The 22,813-nt window shown below is 42.5% G+C and overlaps 1 protein-coding gene and 1 pseudogene across 2 annotated transcripts in view; one reads left to right on the forward strand and one right to left on the reverse strand.

Moving 5' to 3' along the window:
* Positions 1-15,145: 15,145 nt before the first annotated feature.
* Positions 15,146-22,813, forward strand: part of COG3 (component of oligomeric golgi complex 3) — an 88,697-nt gene continuing 81,029 nt past the window's right edge. The window contains exon 1 of the mRNA XM_081114535.1: positions 15,146-15,361. Coding sequence (XP_080970661.1) covers positions 15,188-15,361 — 174 coding nt within the window. The 5' untranslated portion in view covers positions 15,146-15,187. The remainder of the gene's footprint in view (positions 15,362-22,813) is intronic.
* On the reverse strand, positions 16,623-21,202 carry LOC308511788 (60 kDa heat shock protein, mitochondrial-like; annotated as a pseudogene). Its single transcript has 3 exons — positions 21,199-21,202; positions 17,882-18,457; positions 16,623-17,648 (listed from the first exon to the last, which is right to left on the reverse strand). The product of its transcript is annotated as a 60 kDa heat shock protein, mitochondrial-like (transcript).

A 22,813-nucleotide genomic window follows, 5' to 3' on the forward strand; every position in this document is an offset into this window, starting at 1 on the left:
TGTGAGAGTTTTGATGATTCTAGACTTAAAAGGAATCCATATCTTAGAGCCAGGTTTACAAACATCCAAGAACTGCTTAAGGCCACTGGCAGACTTCACTTGAATTGCATCACTACTCTATTTTGTGCTTTTTAAAAAAAATAATAATTTGCACATAGTAAATAGTGCAATAAATACTTCTTGCATTAAATGGAAGCAACCTACTAAGATTTGCTCTTCTGGGGTTTTTAATATGCTGTGTTATCTCAAGATCACAAGGAGTCAGTGAGAATTGGGGTGAGAGTGCTACAGGTAGCATTTCCTACTGATTGCTTTATTAACCAAGTTGCAGAGAAATCAAAACCTCTGTCAGCCTGTGTTCAGTTCAGGCTAAGATTTTTTAAAATTGTGGTAAAATATACATAAAATAAATTTACCGTTTAAGCCATATTTAAGTGTACAGTTCTGTGACATTAAATACATTCACACTGTAGTACAGCTACCACCACCATCCATCTCCAGAACTTTTGAGATAAATTGTTTTGAGTGGATCTGGGTCCTTTAATTCATTAGCAGTGTTTATGTTTATGGCCCCGTTATAGGCCCAAGCTAGAAGATAAGATCCCAGAACTTATAACTGCATACTGGTTGTTTTTTTTGGTAGTGTAATACACATAACAAAATTTACTATCTTAACCATTTTTAAGTGTACAGTTTAGTGGTCTTAAATACATTTACATTGTTGTGCAAATACCACCACCATCCATCCGTATAACTTCATCTTGTAGAACTGACACTCCATATCCAGTAAACAACTCTTCATTCTCTCCTCCCAATAGCTCCTGGCAACTACCATTACACTTCCTGTTTTTATGATTTTTGACTAATTTAGGTACCTCATATATGTAGACTCATTCAGTATTTGTCCTTTTGTTACTAGCTTATTTGACTTGGCATAATGCCCTCAAGATTCATCCATATTGTAATATATTACAGAGTTTCCTGCCTTTTTAAGGCTGAATAATATTCCATTATATGTATAGACCACATTTTGCTTATCAATCCATTGTTGATGGATACTTGGTTACTTGTACATTTTAGCTACTGTGAATAATGCTGTTATGAACATGGGTGTACAAATATCTCTTTGAGACCCTGCTTTTACTCTTTTGTGTATATTCCCAGAAAGAATTGCTGGATCATATGATAATTTTATTTTTAAATTTTTGTGGAACTGCATACTGCTCCATAGTGACTGTACCATTTTACAATCTCACTAACAATGAATTTGAAATTGGGAAGTGTGAATCCTCCAATTTTGTTTTTTTTAAAGATTATTTTGTCTATTTGGGATCCCTTGAGATTCCATATGAATTTTAAGATGGGTTTTTCTATTTCTTCACAAACTGTCATTGGGATTTGGATAGGAATTACACTGAATCTGTAGATTGCTTTGGGTAGCATTGATATTTTAACAATATTACATTTTTCAATTCATGAACATGAGATGTGTTTCCATTTATGTCTCAATTTCTTTTAGCAATGTTTTATAGTTTTCATTGTACATGTGTTTCACTTTCTTGGCTAAGTTAATTCCTAAGTATTCTATGCTTTTTGATGCTATTGTAAATAGAATTTGGTTTTGTAATTTCCTTTTCAGATTGTTCGTTGTTCATGCAGAGGAATCCAACCTATTTTTGTGTGTTGACTTAGTATCCTGCTACTTTGCTGAATTATTAGTTTTTTTTTTTGTTTTTTTTTTTTAATATATTTTATTGATTTTTTACAGAGAGGAAAGGAGAGGGATAGAGAGTCAGAAACATCGATGAGAGAGAAACATCAATCAGCCGCCTCCTGAACACCCCCTACTGGGGATGTGCCCGCAACCCAGGTACATGCCCTTGACCGGAATCGAACCTGGGACCTCTCAGTCCGCAGGCCGACGCTCTATCCACTGAGCCAAACCGGTTTCGGCGTGAATTATTAGTTTTAATAGTATTTTTGGTGGAATATTTCGGGCTGTGATGGCGAACCTTTTGAGCTCGGCGTGTCAGCATTTTGTAAAACCCTAACTTAACTCTGGTGCCGTGTCACATATAGAAATGTTTTGATATTTGCAACTATAGTAAAACAAAGATTTATATTTTTGATATTTATTTTGTATATTTAAATGCCATTTAACAAAGAAAAATCAACCAAAAAAATGAGTTCACGTGTCACCTCTGACATGCGTGTCATAGGTTCGCCATCACTGATTTAGGGTGTCTACATGCAAGATCATATCATCTGCAAGCAGAGATACTACTTTTACCTTTTTTTCCAATTTGGATGCTTTTTATTTCTTTTTTCTTGCCTAATTATTCCATTTAGAACTTCCAATACTATGTAAAATAGAAGTGGCAAAAGTGGACATCCTTGCTTTGTCCCTGATCTTAGAGGAAAGGCTTTCAATATTTCACCATTGAGTATGATGTTCATTGTGGGCTTTTTTCCTTCCTTCTGTTGATGTGGTGTATTACATTGATTAATTTTCACTTGTTGAACCATCCTTGCATTCCAGAAATAAATCCAAGTTGGTCATAATGTATAATTCTTTTAATATGCTGCTGAATTATGTTTGCTAATTCATAATTTTGTTCTTTGCTCCTCCTTCCACTAAGAATTGGAATCAATTTACCTCCCTTTGTGTCTGGCCTGACCATAGTGACTTGCTTTGCAGAGAATGCAACAGAAGTGACCTCCTGTGACTTCTGAGGCTAGTTCTACATTAGCCTTTGGGAACTATCTCTAAGCCCTAAGCCCCTGAAAGACCATGTGGAATGACCAATGGAGAAGCATGAGACTACATGAGGACGTAGAGATGTGCAGTCAGTCTCCAGCTGTCCAGCCTATGGGGGCATTCATGTCACCCCAGCTATGAATCAGATATGACGAACAGAGACGATTATTTTTTGTTGTTGTTAAAGTTCCTTTTTTTAAAAAATATATTTTATTGATTTTTCACAGAGAGGAAGGGAGAGAGATAGAGAGTCAGAAACATCGATGAGAGAGAAACATCGATCAGCTGCCTCCTACACATCTCCCACTGGGGATGTGCCCGCAACCCAGGTACATGCCCTTGACTGGAATCGAACCTGGGACCTTTCAGTCCGCAGGCCGACGCTCTATCCACTGAGCCAAACAGGTTTTGGCAAAGTTCCTTCTTTAAAATATATTTTTAAATTGATTTCAGAGAGGAAGAGCAAGGGTGAGAGAGATAGAAACATCAATAATGAGAGAGAATCATTGATCAGCTGCCTCCTGCATACCCCACACTGAGGATTGAGCCTGCAACCTGGGCATGTGTTCTTGACCAGAATGGAACCCAGGACCCTTCAGTCCACAGGCTGACAGTCTATCCACTGAGCCAAACCAGCTAGGATGACGATTCTTTTCTTATGTGCCCTGAAGAAATTCCTGACCCACAGAATTATGAAAGATAACAACAAAATGGTGGTTCTTTTAGGGCACAATTTTTGGGTCAGTTTGTTAGGAAGCAATGGATAACAGGAACCAAACTATTCCCCTATTAAAAAATATTTAGGTTGTGTCCATTTTTTCTTCATTACGAACTATATTTTACATGTACTTTTTGAATATTCAAGAATTTCTCTAGGATAAATTCTCAGAAACATAATTGTTGGATAATAGGGCTATCTTTTCTCTTTGTTTCTCCATCCTCTGTTTTGATAAGTGTTGGCAAATTTCCCTCTACAAAGAGCATATAAAGGTGACCTTTTTCTTTATTCTCCCAAATATCTTTGATGACTCACTTTATCTTCTGTGTTTTGTTCACTTATGTCTAAATGAAAGAGAACAACTTCTCCCCTACCTACAGGACTGTGATTTAGTGATTAAAAGTGAAATCAGAATAACACCTTACAAACAAAATATTATCTACTGTAATATGGGGACCTTGATCATTTATGGATGAGACAACTTTGACCTCATTTTTGTCCTTTTCACAAGATAGCCTGTGTCTTCTCATTGTCCTCCCACCCCCCTTGCATACACATGATATGAATATGTATGTATGTCTTATATGTACATATACAAAGATAGATGCAATATGAGTATTTAGCATATCAATTTGAATTAATTTGTGGGAACAATTACCAAAACTTGAATTAAATAAATATATTGTAAGAATTATAGCAGGGAAACCAAGATGGCGGCATAGGTAATCACCTATACATGCTGCCTCTCACAACCACATCAAAATTACAACTAAATGGCAGAACAACTACCACCCAGAACCGTGGAAATTCCACAATTAGAGAGGTGAAGAAAGCTCATTGAGACTGGTAAGAGGTGTGGAGGTGCGGAAGGTGCTGGCATCTTGATGTGCTATTCTTTAAACCAGGAGGGAGATACAAGCTCCTGCTTGCTCTGAACTCCAGGTCCTGGCAAGACTCTGGGGGACCCAGACACATACGGGGAGAAAGTGGACTGTCTGGCATTGAGACAGGAACGCGAGGGTGGCTTACTCTTAGAGGTGCTTGTAGCGACCATTGTTCCTGCACGAGTGCACGGGACTTGGAGAACCAGGGACTTTTCTGGTTCAAGGCAGCCATTGCTGTTTGCTCCGCCCTGGTGATTATCAGAGACCCCGCCCCACACAATTTACAACCCCATCCAAGCTGTTCGCATCAGCTTTTGCATATGAATGGCCTGTCCTTTCGCCTAAAACAAACTGCAGCTGGGTCAGAGAGCCCCAGAGATTCCAAAAGAAGGCCCACTACCTGGCAGCAGCAGCGGCCTTGCTTCACATCTGGGACACATCTGGGCACTTCCAAACTCCATACAAAGAGGAGGAATCTTCAGATGTCTCTGTAGCTCTTGCTGGGCGGCCCCAGACAGTGACTGACCTTGCACCTCCTTGGAGATCCAGGAGCCAGTGTACCCAGGGAGTGGTCAGAGTGAGACCATAATGGATTACAACTCTTTAAAAAATATATTTATTGATTTCAGAGAGGAAAGGAGAATGAGAGAGAGAGAGAAACATCAACGAGAGAGAATCATTGATTGGCTGCCTCCTGCACGCCCCCTACTGGGGATCAAGCCCAAAACCCAGGCACCTGTGCTTGGCTGGAATCGAACCAGGGACCCATCAGTCCACAGGCCAACGCTCTATCCACTGAGCCAAACCAGCTAGGGCTGGATTACAACTCTTCACATCCATAAGAGACACACTCAAGCAGCAGACTCAATGAGCACCAAAGCCCTACTGAAGCAAGTCCTGCCCCATAAGGGTGTCTCCTTTGCAACAGATCTTCCAGTGTAGACACAGCTGGTCATCACAGCCAACTGGCCTGGAGGTCAATTCCTCCCAGTGATATCAACAGCAATCAAGGCTTAACTACAACAAGACTATGCACACAGCCCACAAAGGGGTGCACCAAGAGCATCCACCTGCGGTGAGTAAAGAGGCTAAGACACTGGGCCCTATAGGACACCAAACACACAAGGCCGTTCTATCAACTCAAGGAGACTTAGCAGCTACCCAGTAAGTACAGTGGGGCCTTGACTTACGAGTGTCCTGACTAACGAGTTTTTTGAGATACCAGCTGTCTCTCAGCCAATTTTTTGCATTGAGTTGATAGAGTACTTTGAGTTAATGAGTTCCTTAATGAGCTCCTTAACAAGCTCTGTCTAGGAACAAATTAAACTCGTAAGTCAAGGCCCCATTGTACATAGAAACAAACACAGGGAAGCAGCCAAATGCGGAAACAAAGAAACATGTCACAAATGAAAGAAATGGATGAAAGCAAAATACTGGATATAGAGTTCAAAACCGTGGTTATAAGGCTACTCAAGAATCTTCGAGAAACCTCTGAGAAATTTAGTGAGATCCTCAAGGATATGAAAAAGGACCAATCAGAAATTAAGCATACACTGACTGAAATAAATAATAATATATAGAGATCCAACAGCAGACTAGAGGATCGCAAGAATCAAGTCAATGATTTGAAATATGAAGAAACAAAAAACACCCAACCAGAAAAGCAAAAAGCAAAAAGAACCCAGGAGAACCAAGATGGCGGCATAGGTTAACGCCGGAGTTTGCTGCTTTGAACAACTACTTCAAAAGTGAAACTAAAAGACGGAACGGACATCACCCAGAACCACTGGAACGCTGGCTGAGTGGAAGTCCTACAACTAGGAGGAAAGAGAAACGCATACGGACACTCAGAGGAGGCGCTCTGCTGAAGTCAAATTCTGAGGTGCGGAGTGCGCTGAGCGGGCTGGCAGCGGAGGGCGCGGTTGGCGTTTTCAATCGGGAGGGAGTCGCAGACTCTGAGCTCCAGATCCGAGCGAGTCTTTAGGGACCCAGACTCAAACGGGAGAAGCGGGTCTGTCTGGCTTCGGTCAGAGCTAGTGCAGCTTTCTCTCCGAGCTTTGCAGCGGGTGCTGGGACTCAGAGAGGCAGAGCCCCTGGGGACAGGACTGAGAGCCGCCATAACTGCTCTCTCAGGCCCACCCTGTTGATCCTGTGCTACCCGCCCCGCCCAAGCCCTGCACAGAGGCATTTGCCGGATAGCCTCAGGCAAACGCCAGATTAGCACCTCCCTAGAGGACAGAAGTTCTCTCACTGCTGACACAGCTGATTCTCATAGCCACTTGGCCTGGAGGTCAAACCCTCCCTGGAATTAGCTACAACAATCAAGATTTAACTATAAAACCACAAACAAAGACCACTAGGGGGTGCACCAAGGAAGCATAACAAAATGCGGAGACAAAGAAACAGGACAAAATTGTCAATGGAAGATCTAGAGTTCAGAACCACACTTTTAAGGTCTCTCAAGAACTGTTTAGAAGCCGCCGATAAACTTAATGAGATCTACAAGAAAACTAATGAGACCCTCAATGTTATATTGGGGAACCAACTAGAAATTAAGCATACACTGACTGAAATAAAGAATATTATACAGACTCCCAACAGCAGACTAGATGATCGCAAGAATCAAGTCAATGATTTGAAATGCGAGGAAGCAAAAAACACCCAACCGGAAAAGCAAAATGAAAAAAGAATCCAAAAATGCGAGGATAGTGTAAGGAGCCTCTGGGACAGCTTCAGGCGTACCAACATCAGAATTATAGGGGTGCCAGAAGATGAGAGAGAGCAAGATATTGAAAACCTATTTGAAGAAATAATGACAGAAAACTTCCCTCACCTGGTGAAAGAAATGGACTTACAGGTCCAAGAAGCGCGGAGAACCCCAAACAAAAGGAATCCAAACAGGACCACACCAAGACACATCATAATTAAAATGCCAAGAGCAAAAGATAAAGAGAGAATCTTAAAAACAGCAAGAGAAAGAAACTCAGTTACCTACAAGGGAATACCCATACGACTGTCAGCTGATTTCTCAACAGAAACTTTGCAGGCCAGAAGGGAGTGGCAAGAAATATTCAAAGTGATGAATACCAAGAACCTACAACCAAGATTACTTTATCCAGCAAAGCCATCATTCAGAATTGAAGGTCAGATAAAGAGCTTCACAGATAAGGAAAAGCTAAAGGAGTTCATCACCACCAAACCAGGATTATATGAAATGCTGAAAGGTATCCTTTAAGAAGAGGAAGAGGAAGAAAAAGGTAAAGATACAAATTATGAACAACAAATATGCATCTATCAACAAGTGAATCTAAGAATCAAGTGAATAAATAATCCGATGAACAGAATGAACTGGTGATTATAATAGAATCAGGGACATAGAAAGGGAATGGACTGACTATTCTTGGGGGGGAAAGGGGTGTGGGAGATGTGGGAAGAGACTGGACAAAAATCGTGCACCTATGGATGAGGACAGTGGGTGGGGAGTGAGGGCGGATGGTGGGGCGGGAACTGGGAGGAGGGGAGTTATGGGGGAAAAAAAGAGGAACAAATGTAATAATCTGAACAATAAAGATTTAATTAAAAAATTAAAAAAAAAAGAAAAGAAAAAAGAACCCAAAAATATCAAGATAGTGTAAGGAGCCTCTGGGACAACTTCAAGTGTATCAACATCCGAATGATGGGGGTGACAGAAGAAGAGAGAGAGCAAGATATTGAAACCTATTTGAAGAAATAATGACAGAAAACTTCCCATACCTGGTGAAAGAAATGGACTTACAGGTCCAAGAAGCGCGGAGAACCCCAAACAAAAGGAATCCAAACAGGACCACACCAAGACACATCATAATTAAAATGCCAAGAGCAAAAGATAAAGAGAGAATCTTAAAAACAGCAAGAGAAAGAAACTCAGTTACCTACAAGGGAATACCCATACGACTGTCAGCTGATTTCTCAACAGAAACTTTGCAGGCCAGAAGGGAGTGGCAAGAAATATTCAAAGTGATGAATACCAAGAACCTACAACCAAGATTACTTTATCCAGCAAAGCCATCATTCAGAATTGAAGGTCAGATAAAGAGCTTCACAGATAAGGAAAAGCTAAAGGAGTTCATCACCACCAAACCAGGATTATATGAAATGCTGAAAGGTATCCTTTAAGAAGAGGAAGAGGAAGAAAAAGGTAAAGATACAAATTATGAACAACAAATATGCATCTATCAACAAGTGAATCTAAGAATCAAGTGAATAAATAATCCGATGAACAGAATGAACTGGTGATTATAATAGAATCAGGGACATAGAAAGGGAATGGACTGACTATTCTTGGGGGGGAAAGGGGTGTGGGAGATGTGGGAAGAGACTGGACAAAAATCGTGCACCTATGGATGAGGACAGTGGGTGGGGAGTGAGGGCGGATGGTGGGGCGGGAACTGGGAGGAGGGGAGTTATGGGGGAAAAAAAGAGGAACAAATGTAATAATCTGAACAATAAAGATTTAATTAAAAAATTAAAAAAAAAAGAAAAGAAAAAAGAACCCAAAAATATCAAGATAGTGTAAGGAGCCTCTGGGACAACTTCAAGTGTATCAACATCCGAATGATGGGGGTGACAGAAGAAGAGAGAGAGCAAGATATTGAAACCTATTTGAAGAAATAATGACAGAAAACTTCCCATACCTGGTGAAAGAAATAGACTTACAAGTCCAGGAAACGCAGAGAACCCAAAACAAGAGGAATCCAAAGCAGACCACAACAAGACACATCATAATGAAAATGCCAAGGGTAAAAGACAAAGTGAGAATTTTTAAAGCAGCAAGAGAAAAACAATTACCTACAAGGGAGTACCCATACGACAGCCAGCTGATTTCTCAATAGAAACTATGCAGGCCAGAAGGGAATGTCAAGAAATATTCAAAATGATGAATTGCAAGAATCTACAACCAAGATTACTCTACCCAGCAAAGCTATCATTCAGAATTGAAAGTCAGATAAAGAAAAAACTAAAGGAGTTCATCATCACCCAACAAGTATTATATGAAATGCTGAAGGGTATTCTCTAAGAAGAGGAAGAAAAAGGTAAAGATAAAAATTATGAGCAACAAAGTGACAACAAATACATATCTATCAACAAGTGAATCTAAAAATCAAGTGAATAAAAAAATCTGAAAAACAGAATAAACTGGTGATTATAATAGAATCAGGGGCATAGAAAGGGAGTGGACTGACAATTCTCGGGGCGGGAGGAAGGGAGCGTGGGGGGTGTGGGAAGAGATTGGACAAAAATCTTACACTTATGGACGAGGACAATGGTGAGGGTAAGGGCATAGGGTGGGGTGGGAACCGGGTGGAGGGGAGCTATGGGGGGAAAAAAGAGGAAGATCTGTAATAATCTGAACAATAAAGATTTATTAAAAAAAGAATTATAGCAGAAAATTAAAACTACAACTGTATTTGTCATGTCCTCTAGTGCTTCTGGGAATAAGCTAATTACCAGCTGGTAACAGGAAGAGATTTGACTTGTAATACAGAGTATAAATATGGGTCCATTGTAGGAAATTCGTACTTCTTTGGTGGTGGTGGTGGTGGGGGGGGTTAATATTTGTTAATATAGATAACTAGAGGCCCGGTGCACAAAAATTTGTGCACTGGTGGTGGGGAGGGGGTTATCCCTCAGCCCCACTTGTGCCCTCTCACTGTCTGGGACCCCTCGAGAGATAACAACCTACTGGCTTAGGCCCGCTCCCAGGTGGCAGAGGGCATGCCCAATCCCTAGGTGCAGCCCCTGGTCGGGCTCAGAGCAGGGCTGATTGGGGAGTTGGGGTGCCGCCCCCTGTCATGCACAGAGCAGGGCGGATTGGGAGGTTGTGATGCCACCCCCAGTCACGCTCAGGGTAGGGCCGATTGGGGGGTTGGGGCGCCACCCCCTGTCACACTCAAGGCAGGGTCGATGGGGAGGTTGCGGCGCCACCCCCTGTCACGCACAGAGCAGGGCTGATCAGGGCTTTGGGGCACTCCCCCCTGTCACATACAGAGCCGGCCGATCAGGGGGTTGGGGTGCTGCCCCCTGTCACACACAGAGCAGGGCCCATCAAGGGGGGTTGGTGCTCCATACCCTGTCACACACAGAGCAGGGCTGATCAAGGGGTTGGGGAGCTCCCCCTTGTCACCCACAGAGCAGGGCCAATCAAGGGGTTGGGAAGATCCCCCCTGCCATGCACAGAGCAAGGTGGATCAGGAAGTTGCGATGCCACCCTCAGTCACGCTCAGGGTAGGGCTGATTGGGGGGTTGGGGCGCCACCCCCTGTCACACTCAAGGCAGGGCTGATGGGGAGGTTGTGGCTCCACCCCCTGTCACACACAGAGCAGGGCCGATCAGGGGGTTGGGGAGCTCCCCCCATCAGGCACAGAGCAGGGCCGATCAGAGGGTTGGGGCGCCTTCCCCTGTCACGAACAGAGCAGGGCGGATAGGGAGATTGTGACCCCACCCTCTGTCACACACAGAGCCGCAGGGCGATCAGGGGGTTTGGGCACTGCCCCCTGTCACGCTGCTCCAGGGGCCAGGAGGCCTCGCAGCTCCACTGATCCCGGGTTCGGGAGGCCTCGCGGCTCCGCTGATCCTGGTGCCGGGGGGCCTCGCGGCTCCGCTGATCCCAGGTTCGGGAGGCCTTGCGGCTCCGCTGATCCTGGTGCTGGGAGGCATATTACCCTTTTACTATATAGGATAGAGGCCTGGTGCACGGGTGGGGCCCTGCTGGTTTGCCCTGAAGGGTGTCCTGGATCAGGGTGGGGATCCCGCTTGGGTGCCTCGCCAGCCTGGATGAGGTGATGATGGCTGTTTTCAGCTGATCACACCCCTTTTGGGGTGGGGGTCCCCACTGGGGTGCCTGGCCAACCTGGTTGAGGGGATGATGGCTGTAGCTGGTCACACCCCCTTCAGGTTGGGGGTCCCCACTGGGGTGCCTGGCCAGTCTGGGTGAGGGGCTGAGGGCTGTTTTCAGGCTGGTGGTGACTGAAGCTCCCAACCTCTCTTTTATTTCTTTTTTCTTTTTTCTTTTTTATTCTGGGATTTATTTACCTTCTATGGCTGTCACTGGAGCTGAGAGCCGTCTTTAGCTCTGCGGCTCAGCTCCAGCTCTGAGACCTCGGCTGCTGAAAGCAGGTTTCTGGGCTTTGTTTACCTTCTGTATTTGAAACTTTGTTGCGACTCCAGCTCTGAGATCCCAGCTGACTGAAAGCATGTTTCTGGGTTTTGTTTAGCTTTTATATTTACAACATAGTTTCTTAGAGAGCAACTGAGAGGCCACAGCGGCAGGCGGGGAACCTGACTTCCTCTGTCACTGGAGCAAACAAGCCTTCCTGTTCGCTTCAGCTGCCTGGCTGCTGGCTGCCATCTTGGTTGGCAGTTAATTTGCATATCGCCCTGATTAGCCAATGGGAAGGGTAGCGAAGTTATGGTTAATTACCATGTTTCTCTTTTATTAGAGAAGATATTTGTCCATACAGAAAGGAGCACTAGAGTCTGAAGCAGAAAATTCAGTTTCTACTATATTTTGAGCAACCACTACATTGTTTAAATGTATATAACTTATGTCCAGCCTGAGTGGCTCAGTGATTGAGCATTGACCAATGAACCAGGAGGTCACAGTTCGATTCCCGGTTATGGGCTCGATCCCCAGTGTGGGGTGTGCAGGAGGCAGCTGATCAATAATTCTCTCTCATCATTGATGTTTCCGTCTTTCTCTCCCGCTCCCTTCCTCTCTGAAATCAATTAAAATAGATATATATTAAATGTATATAACTTCTATGCTAGTATTCTGCAAAATTAAAACACCCCATGAAAACTGCTATTACTCTGTTTCACTACTCCTGTCGCGTCCCCACCCCTACAGAGCCAGCAGGTGACTAGGCATAGCTGTTCTTCCTTAGCTCCCTCAATTCTTCAAGAATAATCCAGGCACTATTGTGTTGCATTATCTACCTTCCTCTTCTCTCATTTGATAGGGGCAGGGGTTTTTATAAGCTGGTATATAGAGCGCCTCAATTAATCTGAAAGATAATCATATCAATTTGAAATTCTAGAGTACATATACTTATGGGAATAGAGGGTTAAGTTTTTCCGAGTTTCATTTCTTAGGCTGGTGCACCTGCATACTCCCTTTGATCCCAAGCAAAGTGATTGAGGATGTGATTCAGCTGTGGACAATGTACATTATACCCAGCAAGCAAGCAGAGCCATTAAGCATGGTCAGGCCGACCCTACCAGGAGCCAAGACATCATCTCATCACTTAAAAACCAAGAGCAATAGTTGAATTCTGCTGGGCCCCAGGACCAATGCAATTGCATTCCTTTCCCAACCTCACCCTAGTCCATTTCCCCAATATAATCCTGTCCCCTGCACCTTGCTATAAGACAGGTTTTGGATGCTTGTAAGCTCCCTGTCTTCTTGGTTGGCTGGCCTTCTCAATAATCTCGTTATATGATTCAACCCTGCCTTCATTATTGGACATTTTGACAGGCAGCCCAAGTCCCCCACCCCGGGGGTTCCCTGGTAACAATTTCACCTCACAGTACCAGTAGCTGATTAAACATTCAGTGTTGGCACAAATCTTTTCCAGGGATACCATGACCTGCATTGCAAACTTTTAGCATCATGAATCACCAGTTGGTAAAAAATATTTTAAGGAATTAGACAATTTTAGAAGAGAGTAGATTGATCATGGATTTGGAAAAATCTGCAATGGAAATGCATTTGGGAGAGAGTGTGTTTATATTTGGCTGTTGAAGGATGATGTCTGTCATCACAAAACTCAGGAGGATTAACTTCATTTCTGAGATTTTGGGAACTAGAGGTCAGTCTGATCTGAAGAAGAGAAAGTATGTTTTAGGTACTTAAACAGATAGATGTACATATCTGTACATATCTACAGATGACTTTCTTTAGCAAATAGTGGTGGATTGATGTGATGGAGCAACAATACTCTGAGGCTGGGTTGAATAATTAAAACAAAAACCTTACTCTTTAGTGCAGAATTCATTGCAAAATAAGGAGGAGGAGGAGACAGAGGAAGAGGAAAAGAAAAAAATTACCTATTAATAATCCCAACCATCTGTCAATGTTTTGGGAGTGTTTTTTTGGGCAATAGGATCATACACTATCATTCTTCTTAATTATATCACAATAATTTTTTCAAACATAAATATTTTCTACAACATTAGAGTTTTAACTCTTGACTTTGAGAGGTAATTTTAGACTTCAGCAAAGTTGCAAAAGTAGTACAGAGTCCAGGTGTGCTTAGATAACTGTGTGCAATAATCAAAACTGGAAATTAACATTGGCATAATACTATTACCTAGCTACAGACCTTGTTGGAATATCTGTATTTTATTCTATAGTTTTCCCTTTTTCTATTCGAGGATCCAATCCAGGTTCCGACATTGCATCTAATTGTCATATCCCATCTCCAGTATATAATAGTTCCTCAATCTTTCCTAATTTTTTATGACCTTGACACTTTTGAAGAATACTGGTGAATTTTGTAGGACATCCCTCAATTTGAATTTGCCTGATGTTTTCTCATATTTAGAATGTGGTTTTGCATTTTTGGCAAGAATATCACCGAAGCGATATTGTGTCCTCGATCTGTCATGTTAGGAGTTTTATGATGATGCTGTATACTTTGATTACTTGGTTAAGGTGATGTCTGCCAGATGTTTCCACTGTAAAGCTAATAGCTCCCCTTGCTATTAATACATATCTTGGGGAGATCATTTGTCCAATGCAAATTTCTGTTTCTCCTCACCCTTTCACCCACTAGTTTTAGCATCCATTCTTATATATTGCCTGCTACAATTGTTGCTATTTTCCTCATTCTTTCCATATGTATTGTTTTGGAATTTTTCTAAGGTAGATCGTCTCTTCTCCCCAATTTACTAATGCAATCATTTATATTAGTATGGACTCACGAGTATTTATATTATTATAAATTATGATCCAGTACTATTGTATTTTTGTTGTTCAAGTCTACAACATGATTTAAAAAAATAATTTTTTATTCCTGAAAATATTGCATGTGTCCCTTTTTCCTTACTGACCCCCTCCAGCCTACCCCTTGTCCCTCTTGCCCCAAGCCTTCTACAACATGATTTAAATGGCAGGATAATATTCCAATTACATGTCTGTGCCATGAATTATTGATCGAATTCTTCAATGTTGGACATTTTGATTGTTTCCGATTATTTGATAGTAGTAGTAACGATATCCGATGCACACAAATCTTTGAATGTTTATGTTTTCATAAATTAGTTTTCTAACAGCTGAGTTATTGGATGTTGGAAATGTTTGTATTCGTGGTTTTGTTCCAGGTAGCCGAAACTATCAACAGGTCAACAAGGCAATCACAGTACACACACTCCATCCAGACTACCCAGCTGTGAGCGGAGGCAGTACATTCAGGAGCTCACAGAAAGCCCCTGCCGGCAGAGTAACTTACTACAACTGTCGTGAGCAATACGTTACAATAAAGTTATAGATGTTGAGGAAAAGACTTCCGGTAGGGGCATTTCTATTTCCGTCAGGGTCTTTTCAGCCTTCTCCCTCCACGTCTACATCGCAACCGGAAATATTTGTACCGGTTTAAAGCCACGTCTGTCCTGACCTCAGTCCCGCCCACACACTGTGGAAGTGCTTCCGGGTTCAGGTTGTTCCTGTCGGTACGCCTAGCCCTGCTGCCGGTGCTTAGTTGGAAGCCCGTCTTTCCCGGAAGTGGCCCGGGCCAGTCCTTCGGGGTCCCCATTGCCCCGCTGCCGCTGAGGGCCCCGGGGGCGGCGGCGATGGCGGAGGCGGCGCTGCTGCTGCTGCCAGAGGCAGCGGCTGAATCGGACGCTCGGGAGAGGCTGGCTCTCTGGGATCGGAGACCCGACACCACGGCGCCGCTGACCGACAGGCAGACGGACTCGGTGCTGGAGCTGAAGGCGGCGGCGGAGAACCTGCCCGTGCCGGCCGAGGTGAGGTGCCGGGCGGGGACTGGGCTGAGGGGTTCCTCCGGCGCGCGGGTGGCCCTTGGCTTTGCAGACCCCTGCCCAGGGTCTCTCTTCGCTCCTCCCTGGTCTCGGTGGCGGCTCGGGTGGGCGAGGCCCCTCACAGCCCCGGGCTGCGGGCCTCACACTCTCCCTTCCCGCGCGGGGACGGCTGCCAGGCCCCTTGCGGCATGGGGCGGTTGGCCAGGAGCCTTGCCCTGGGCTTGCTGCCCCGGCGTCCCTGATGTCAGCGAGGCATCATTCTGCTGCCCACCATCCCGCAGGAGGAGGGGGCACCGAACTCGAAATGCTTTGCTTCACAACCGCCTCCTGTTGGCACTCGTTTGCCGCCTTCGTGCAGAGCGCCGCGTCCTTTCCCACGGGGCCGACCCAAACTCGGCCCCGAGCGACAGTGCCTTCGCGCCCAGTGAGGAGCGCAGGGTAGGGAGGTCCATGCGTTGTACCTAGTGGAAGGCAGTGAAAACCGATTTTCTTGCAAAGCTGGGCCAGTACATTATTCCATGAGGCTGGAGTTTGGTTTCGGTGTCAACGATTTTAATCCTAATTACCTTTGGGATAGTATGCTTCTGACTGAGAGGGTGACTCAGTTCAGTTAGTTATAATGGCGTTTTATGAATTGTCAGATGTTTGACAACTCTTTTCTAGTTGTGAGGCCAGGTTTCCGAGGGTTATTTTATTAGGGATGATAGTTACTTTTGATGTTGGAAGCATTCTTTTTAATTTTAAGAAAATTGTTGTTACACAAAGGTTGTCACATAATTGGATATTTCTCTGCTTTGTACACAATTATTACTCACCACAGAAAGGCTGCTTAACTTTTAAAAATTTTTTTTATTGATTAAGTTATTACATATGTGTAAGGCTGCTTAACTTTTCACTGGATGGTGGCAAGCATGAAAATCCTCATTGTAACAGAATAGTAGTAAAAATGCCTCTGATTTAAGTTGAAAGATGTATATTGGTACATGGCTCTTACACTTGGTTATCTGGAAAGTACAAATATCTTTTTATAAAAAAAATACAAAACAAATTATGTGTAGGCATGGATAATGAATGACAGCAGTAAGTCTTTATATATGATGTCAACTAAAACCAGTAACTGGTGGTTATAGTGACGGTCTTAAACATTAGCCATCCTTTTCTTCAGTCATCTTCTTCAAGGGACTTCCCTGAAGCACTACCTTGAGCTTCCTCTCACAGTTCTCACTGAGAATGGTAAAGCACTGTTCTAGGCTTGGAACACGCCACCGCCCACACACCTCCTATTCCACCCATTCCTATTTCACCCACTGCAGCGTCTTTCTCTTCTTTAGGAATTTCTGTGACCACAACTCCTGCTGTGGTTAACAGAGAGGCCATTCTGGTACCATCCAATAAAGCAGTTCTTACAGTCTTCATTTGATCAATGCTTCCTTTTTATACCATATTCGCAGAATCTCCAAGCATAGTGTCATAACCACCTTCTGAGGAACTTTGCATAATCTTTTTCATCTATCCACAATCCCTCAACACCTGCATTCTTAGCAATGTTTATTGCAGGAATTTTGAGTGCTTTTTTAAAAAATAATTTCTGTACCAGTTTTTTTTTTATTTTCATGGATTTAATGAGTCCAAGGCTGGAATGCACTGAAGCAGGGCACACCCCCTTCCCAGAGCAATGTCTTCTTCAACAGCAGCTTGTGCAGCATTGAGGGCATGTTACTTTCTTTCTTTTCATTCATTTCCACATCACTTGTGCCAGCAGACTTCAGCACAGCTACTCCATCTGTGAGTTTTGCCAGACATTCATTTAGTTTTTCCTTTTCACATTCCTTTTCGGATATCTAACTGTTGGATGATTTCTTGAATATGTTTTAAAATTTGAGCCATGTCACCTTTTCCTTTCAGGAGCATGGCATCATCTTTGGTCACAGTGACCTCTCCAATCTTTCCTAACATGAGGCTGAACATTTTCAAAATTTAGGATTAATTCTTCTTCTCCAAACACTGCACCACCAGCAGCAATAGCCATGTCTTTAAGCTGGTTCTTTCTATTGTCACCAAAACCTGGATCTTTGACTGCTACAACCAGAAGACGAACTTTTAGCCTAGTCAAAATGAGTGTACTTAGAGCTTCTCCATCAATATCTTCGGAAATTATGACCAGGGCTTACGGTGAGCATTGGCAGTTTCAAGAGCAGGTGCAATGGACTGAACTCTGCAAATTTTCTTTCCACTCAATTGAACATAGGCATCTTGGAGTTCACATTTCTTTCTTTTTTTAATTATATTTTATTGATTTTTTACAGAGAGGAAGGGAGAGGGATAGAGAGTGAGAAACATCGATGAGAGAGAAACATTGATCAGCTGCCTCCTGCACGCCCCCCACTGGGGATATGCCCGCAACCAAGGTACATGCCCTTGACCAGAATTGAACCCGGGACCCTTGAGTCCGCAGGCCGACCTCTATCCACTGAGCCAAACCGGTTCTGGCGGAATTCACATTACTGACCTTTTGATGTATTAATGAAGTATGGAGAAATAGGAGAAATATAACCTCGATCAAATTTCCACGCCTTCAGTAATTTCTAATTCATCATTCAGTGTTTTTCCATCCTTTACTGTGATGATGCTGTTTCTTTCAACCTTTTTCATTGCATCAGAAATGATGTCACCAATTTCTTCGTTTCCATTTGCAGAAATCATAGCAACCTGAGCAATTTCTTCAAGGGTTGTCACAGGTTTAGACTGTTTCCTAAGTTCAGCAATTACAGCATCAACAGCTAACATCACACCTGATTCCCACTGGATTAGCACCTTTGCTAATTTTCTCAAAGCTTTCCTTGGCAGCAGAGTGTGCCAATACAGTAGCAGAATTGGTGCCTCTTCATTTTTATTATTGGCAACATCTTGAACAAATTTAGTGCCAATATTTTTGTATTTATCTTTTAAGTCAATGGACTTTGCAATGATCACACCATCTTTTGTTACTTTGGGACTTCCCTAACTCTGTCCAGTCAGTAATCACTGTTCTTCCCTTTGGTCCCATAGTAACAGCTACAGCATCAGTTAAAAGGTCTACACCTTACAGCAGGGGTGGGGAACCTTTTTTCTGCAAAGGACCATTTGTATACTTATAACATCACTTGAGGGCCATACAAAATTATCAGTTTAAAAATTAACACGCTATATTTGGTTAAACACTTGATTAACTCACCCCTTAATGGCTTGGCAGGGCCAGACCTAATGATTTCGGCCTAGGGACCGGACATTCCCCACCCCTACCTTAAAGCATTAAGGCTAAAGTATCTGTATCAAAATTTATATCTTTGGCATAAGCCCAAGTGCGATAAGGAGCCAGTGCCCTAATCTGACAAAGGACTTCATGTAATTGAAGCATTTCTGTGGGATTAGCAACAGGGCATGTGAGCAGTGAGGCAGGCTGTGGCAAGTGAGGATGAAAGCATTATTTTTATACTAGAGGCCCGATGCACCAAGATTTGTGCAAGAATGGGCCTTCACTCTGGCCAGATCCGCCTTTCCACCTTCCCACACTGCCCAGAGGCCCAGAGCGGGGTGTCCCGCCCCGCCCCCTGCTGCTTGGAGCCTGTGTATGTAAATTAATCCGCCATCTTTGTTTTATTAGTTTGCATACCCACTCCTGATTGGCTGGTGGGTGGCACGAAGGTACAGTCAATTTGCATCTTTCTCTTTTATTAGTGTAGATGATTTGGAATTGTGTCCAAAGGCAGATTAAATCTCTAGAGACTTAAACTTTTTTTTCTGCCCTCAAACTTTAGAGGTTAAGAACTCTGATTTGAACATTGCTTCACTTTTATTATTTCATGCTTTGCCATAAAATAGAGGTGTTCTTTCTTGGGTTTCTCTGTCCACCTCTAGGATGCTATGCTGGAAGTGGATTTGAAATAAATGAGGAAGTAGGTGGAAGTTTCTTTGGTTTGATGATCAAAGTCTTTTATGCTCTGTAAATATTCTAGTTGGTCTGATTTGGCCTGATACTGAAGCAAGATGGACATCACAGCAGGAGTGGGGGTATTTCATAAGAAATATAACCCAATTTGTTTTTATTGTCATGGGACATCAACTTTTATTTCTTATTCTCATTGAACTTAACACATTGTTTGCGGGTAGTTTTTATCGCGCGCTAACAGGTGGCGAGGGCCATTTTTGCAGTTGAATAGATTGATTACCATTATACCTGGAAGTACATACATAATTCACCATTGTATGTGTTAGAGACCCAAATTTTGTCCTTTGGAATTTGTATAGCTGCATGTTAGCATCCCTTTAGAGCAATAAAAAAGTATAAAAATAAACGTATTTATACGTTACCCACATTCTACCTCTAGTCTATAAAAAACGTATTAATACGTGTTTCGCGCTCTACTACCAGTCAACGTAAAACGTATAAATACGTTTCCCGCATACAATGTGTTAAAGGAAAGGGTTTTGAGCGAAGTAAATGGAATCTTCATTTTCACCCCATTCTTTCACATTTATGTAATATAATACCTATCATTAGCCTTATGTAGTCATTGAACATATATACTCTGGGCTAAGAATTGTGGATAGAAAGATAAGTCAAGATCCCTAGCTAGCTTCATGTTGCTGACATAATTGTGATGATCCTGAGCATTTATAAAAGAACAAGAAGGGTAATTTCAGATGATGATCCAAGACATAAGGAAAAAACCAGGCTGGTATGACACTAGGGATGAGGTGTGCCTTAGGCAAGGAGAAGGCCTTTCTAAGAGAGTAACAGTCTAAGATGAGAACTCATGATGGAAAACAAGAAGCTAGTCTTGCAAAGATAAGTATTAAGTGTAATATTTAAGCTGGAGGAAAAAGTAATGCAGTCATGGGTAGGGGATGAGCTTTACAAGTTCCAGCATTCAGTGAGGGTCTTCTGGTATGTGCAGAATGAAATAACCTGTTATTTACCCAACCTGGAATCTTTAAGGGGGAAGTTCTTATTGCTCTTCAGCCCTCCATAGCCTCATTTCCCTTTACTAAAGTGTTTATATGTCTGGTGGGAAGACTTGGGGTTGAGTTTTTTCTCCGTTTTACGCCATTACCACTCTTTTAACAGTGGTGCTGAAAAAGAATGCCCCAATTTTTATTCTGTCCAAACAGTATATCTCTAAAGGATTTTCCATAGTGTTTCACAATTTTCATGAGATAAATTACATCCTGAACAGCTGGAACTAGGCAAGTTAGTTGAATAGCAAGAGTCCAGCTAACTCTTAGCAAATATCATAAAGCCATTAACTTCTTTAGAAAATAGCTTTCTCTTTTATGAAGGAGAACTAGTCTTATCTTGGAAAGGAGTTATACCTTTTTATTTAGTGTTAGATAAGGGAATTTGTGGTGGAAAATTTTCAGGAGAATATTACAGTAGGTGGACTGGTTTCTTGTAGCCAGGGCATTTTTTTTCTTTCAGTAGGGAGGGCCATTTTCTTTTCTGCTGGACTTAGTAATTCTTTTTCTTTTTTTAAGTATATTTTTATTGATTTCAGAGAGAAGAAGGGAGAGGGAGAGAGAGATATAAACATCAATGATAAGAGAGAATCATTGATTGGTTGCCTTCTGCACACCGTACACTGGGGATTGGGAACGCAACCCAGGCCTGTGTCCTGACAGGGAATGGAACTGTGACCTCTTGTTCATGAGTTGAAGCTCAGCCACTGAGCCATACTGGCCAGACCAGACTTAGTAATTCTTGATAAAAGACTAAAATAATTTGCCCTGAAATTTACTTCTAATTTACTGTTACAGTTGTTTTCCTAAAGCCTGTGGAACCTTACACATGATGTTTAACTTTTCTGAGCCCTTTTAAAAAATATATATTTTTAAATTGATTTCAGAGAAGAAGGGAGAGGGAGAGAGATAGAAACATCAATAGCGAGAATCACCGATTGGCTGCCTCCTGCACACCCCACACTGGGGATCGAGCCCATAACCCGGGTATGTGCCCTGACGGAATCAACCGTTACCTCCTGGTTCATAGGTCAACGCTCAGCCACTGAGCCATGCCGGCCGGGCTGTTTTATTCTTTATGATAGCTCTTGTAAGTTGTAAGAAGGAAATGAAATCATGTAAGTAAAGTGTACATGGCAAGCTACCTGCTAATATTTTTCATGTGCTTTTCCCCTCCAAATGTTTAATACCTAAAAAAATAGATTAGAATCTTATGATCCTGAACTGGTACAAGTGCCACTCAGACCAAAGGTAAGAAACGAAGAGATTAGTACCTCAAAGAAGGCTCTATGACTCAATCTTTATCTTTTCAATGATTTGTTGCGAACAAAGACAGTAACATCAGGTTTCATTTAGGGAATAAATTGATTAGAGTGTTTATAAAAGTGATATTCTCTAACTCAGAACTGTGCAAGAAGTAAAGTTTGGGAGAGTAAGGTGTATTTGCTTGCTCTTTCCTAGACCTGTTCAGTTGGTCAGGCAAGGCTTGATGGTTTATTGTAATTAATATTTAATATGTTAGTGTCTCTATTTGCATAAACTAGACAATAATATTCTATGACTGCCCATCAGGAAGCTAGATCTGTGCTCTTCTTTCTCTGGTAGTAAATGTCTGCTCCTTCTGGAAGCCAGGGCAGGTGAGTCAGTGACATTCAGTCATCTCCACTTCAGGAGTGAGTGAGAGGTCAGACAGGAAAGTTTGTGACACCACCACCCTACTTCCTGATTTGCCATTCTGTTCCAGGTGCTTTGAGAAAAGAAGATAGTTTGGTAAAAGTGCCTAATAGGAGACTTTCTCATATGCTATTTTCCCCTTTTTATTGAATTTATTGGAGTGACACTGGTTAAAAAAATTATGCAGTTTTCAGGTACACAATTCCACAACACATCATCTGTACACTGTATTGTGTGTTCACCACCCCAAGACAAGTCTCCTTCCATCACCATTAATCCTCCCTATACTCTCCTCCGCTTCCCCCCACTCCTCCTTACCCCAGCAGTCACCACACTGTTGTTTGTATACATGAGTTTTTTCTTTTTTCTTTATTAAATAAAATAAAGAAATCTCCAGCCTCCACCCCTCACCCCCCAACAGCTATCAGCCTGCTCTCTATCTATGAGTCTGTCTCTATTTTGCTTGGTAGTTCAATTTGTTCATTAGATTCCAAATATGAATGAAATCATATGGTACTTGTCTTTCTCTGATGGCTCATTTCACTTAGCGTAATGCTCTCCAGGTCACACCATGCTGTCATAAAGGGTAAGATTTCCTTCTTTTTATGACCTAGTAATACTCCATTGTGTAAACCTACCACAGCTTTTTTATCCGCTCATCTACTGATGGACACTTGGGCTGCTTCCAAATCTTGGCTATTATAAATAATGCTGCAATGAACATAGGGGGTACATATGTTCTTTGGAATTAGTGTTTGGGGTTTCTTT

Source organism: Myotis nattereri (assembly GCF_964212035.1).
Source record: "Myotis nattereri genome assembly, chromosome: 2".
Classification (NCBI taxonomy): Eukaryota; Metazoa; Chordata; class Mammalia; order Chiroptera; family Vespertilionidae; genus Myotis; species Myotis nattereri.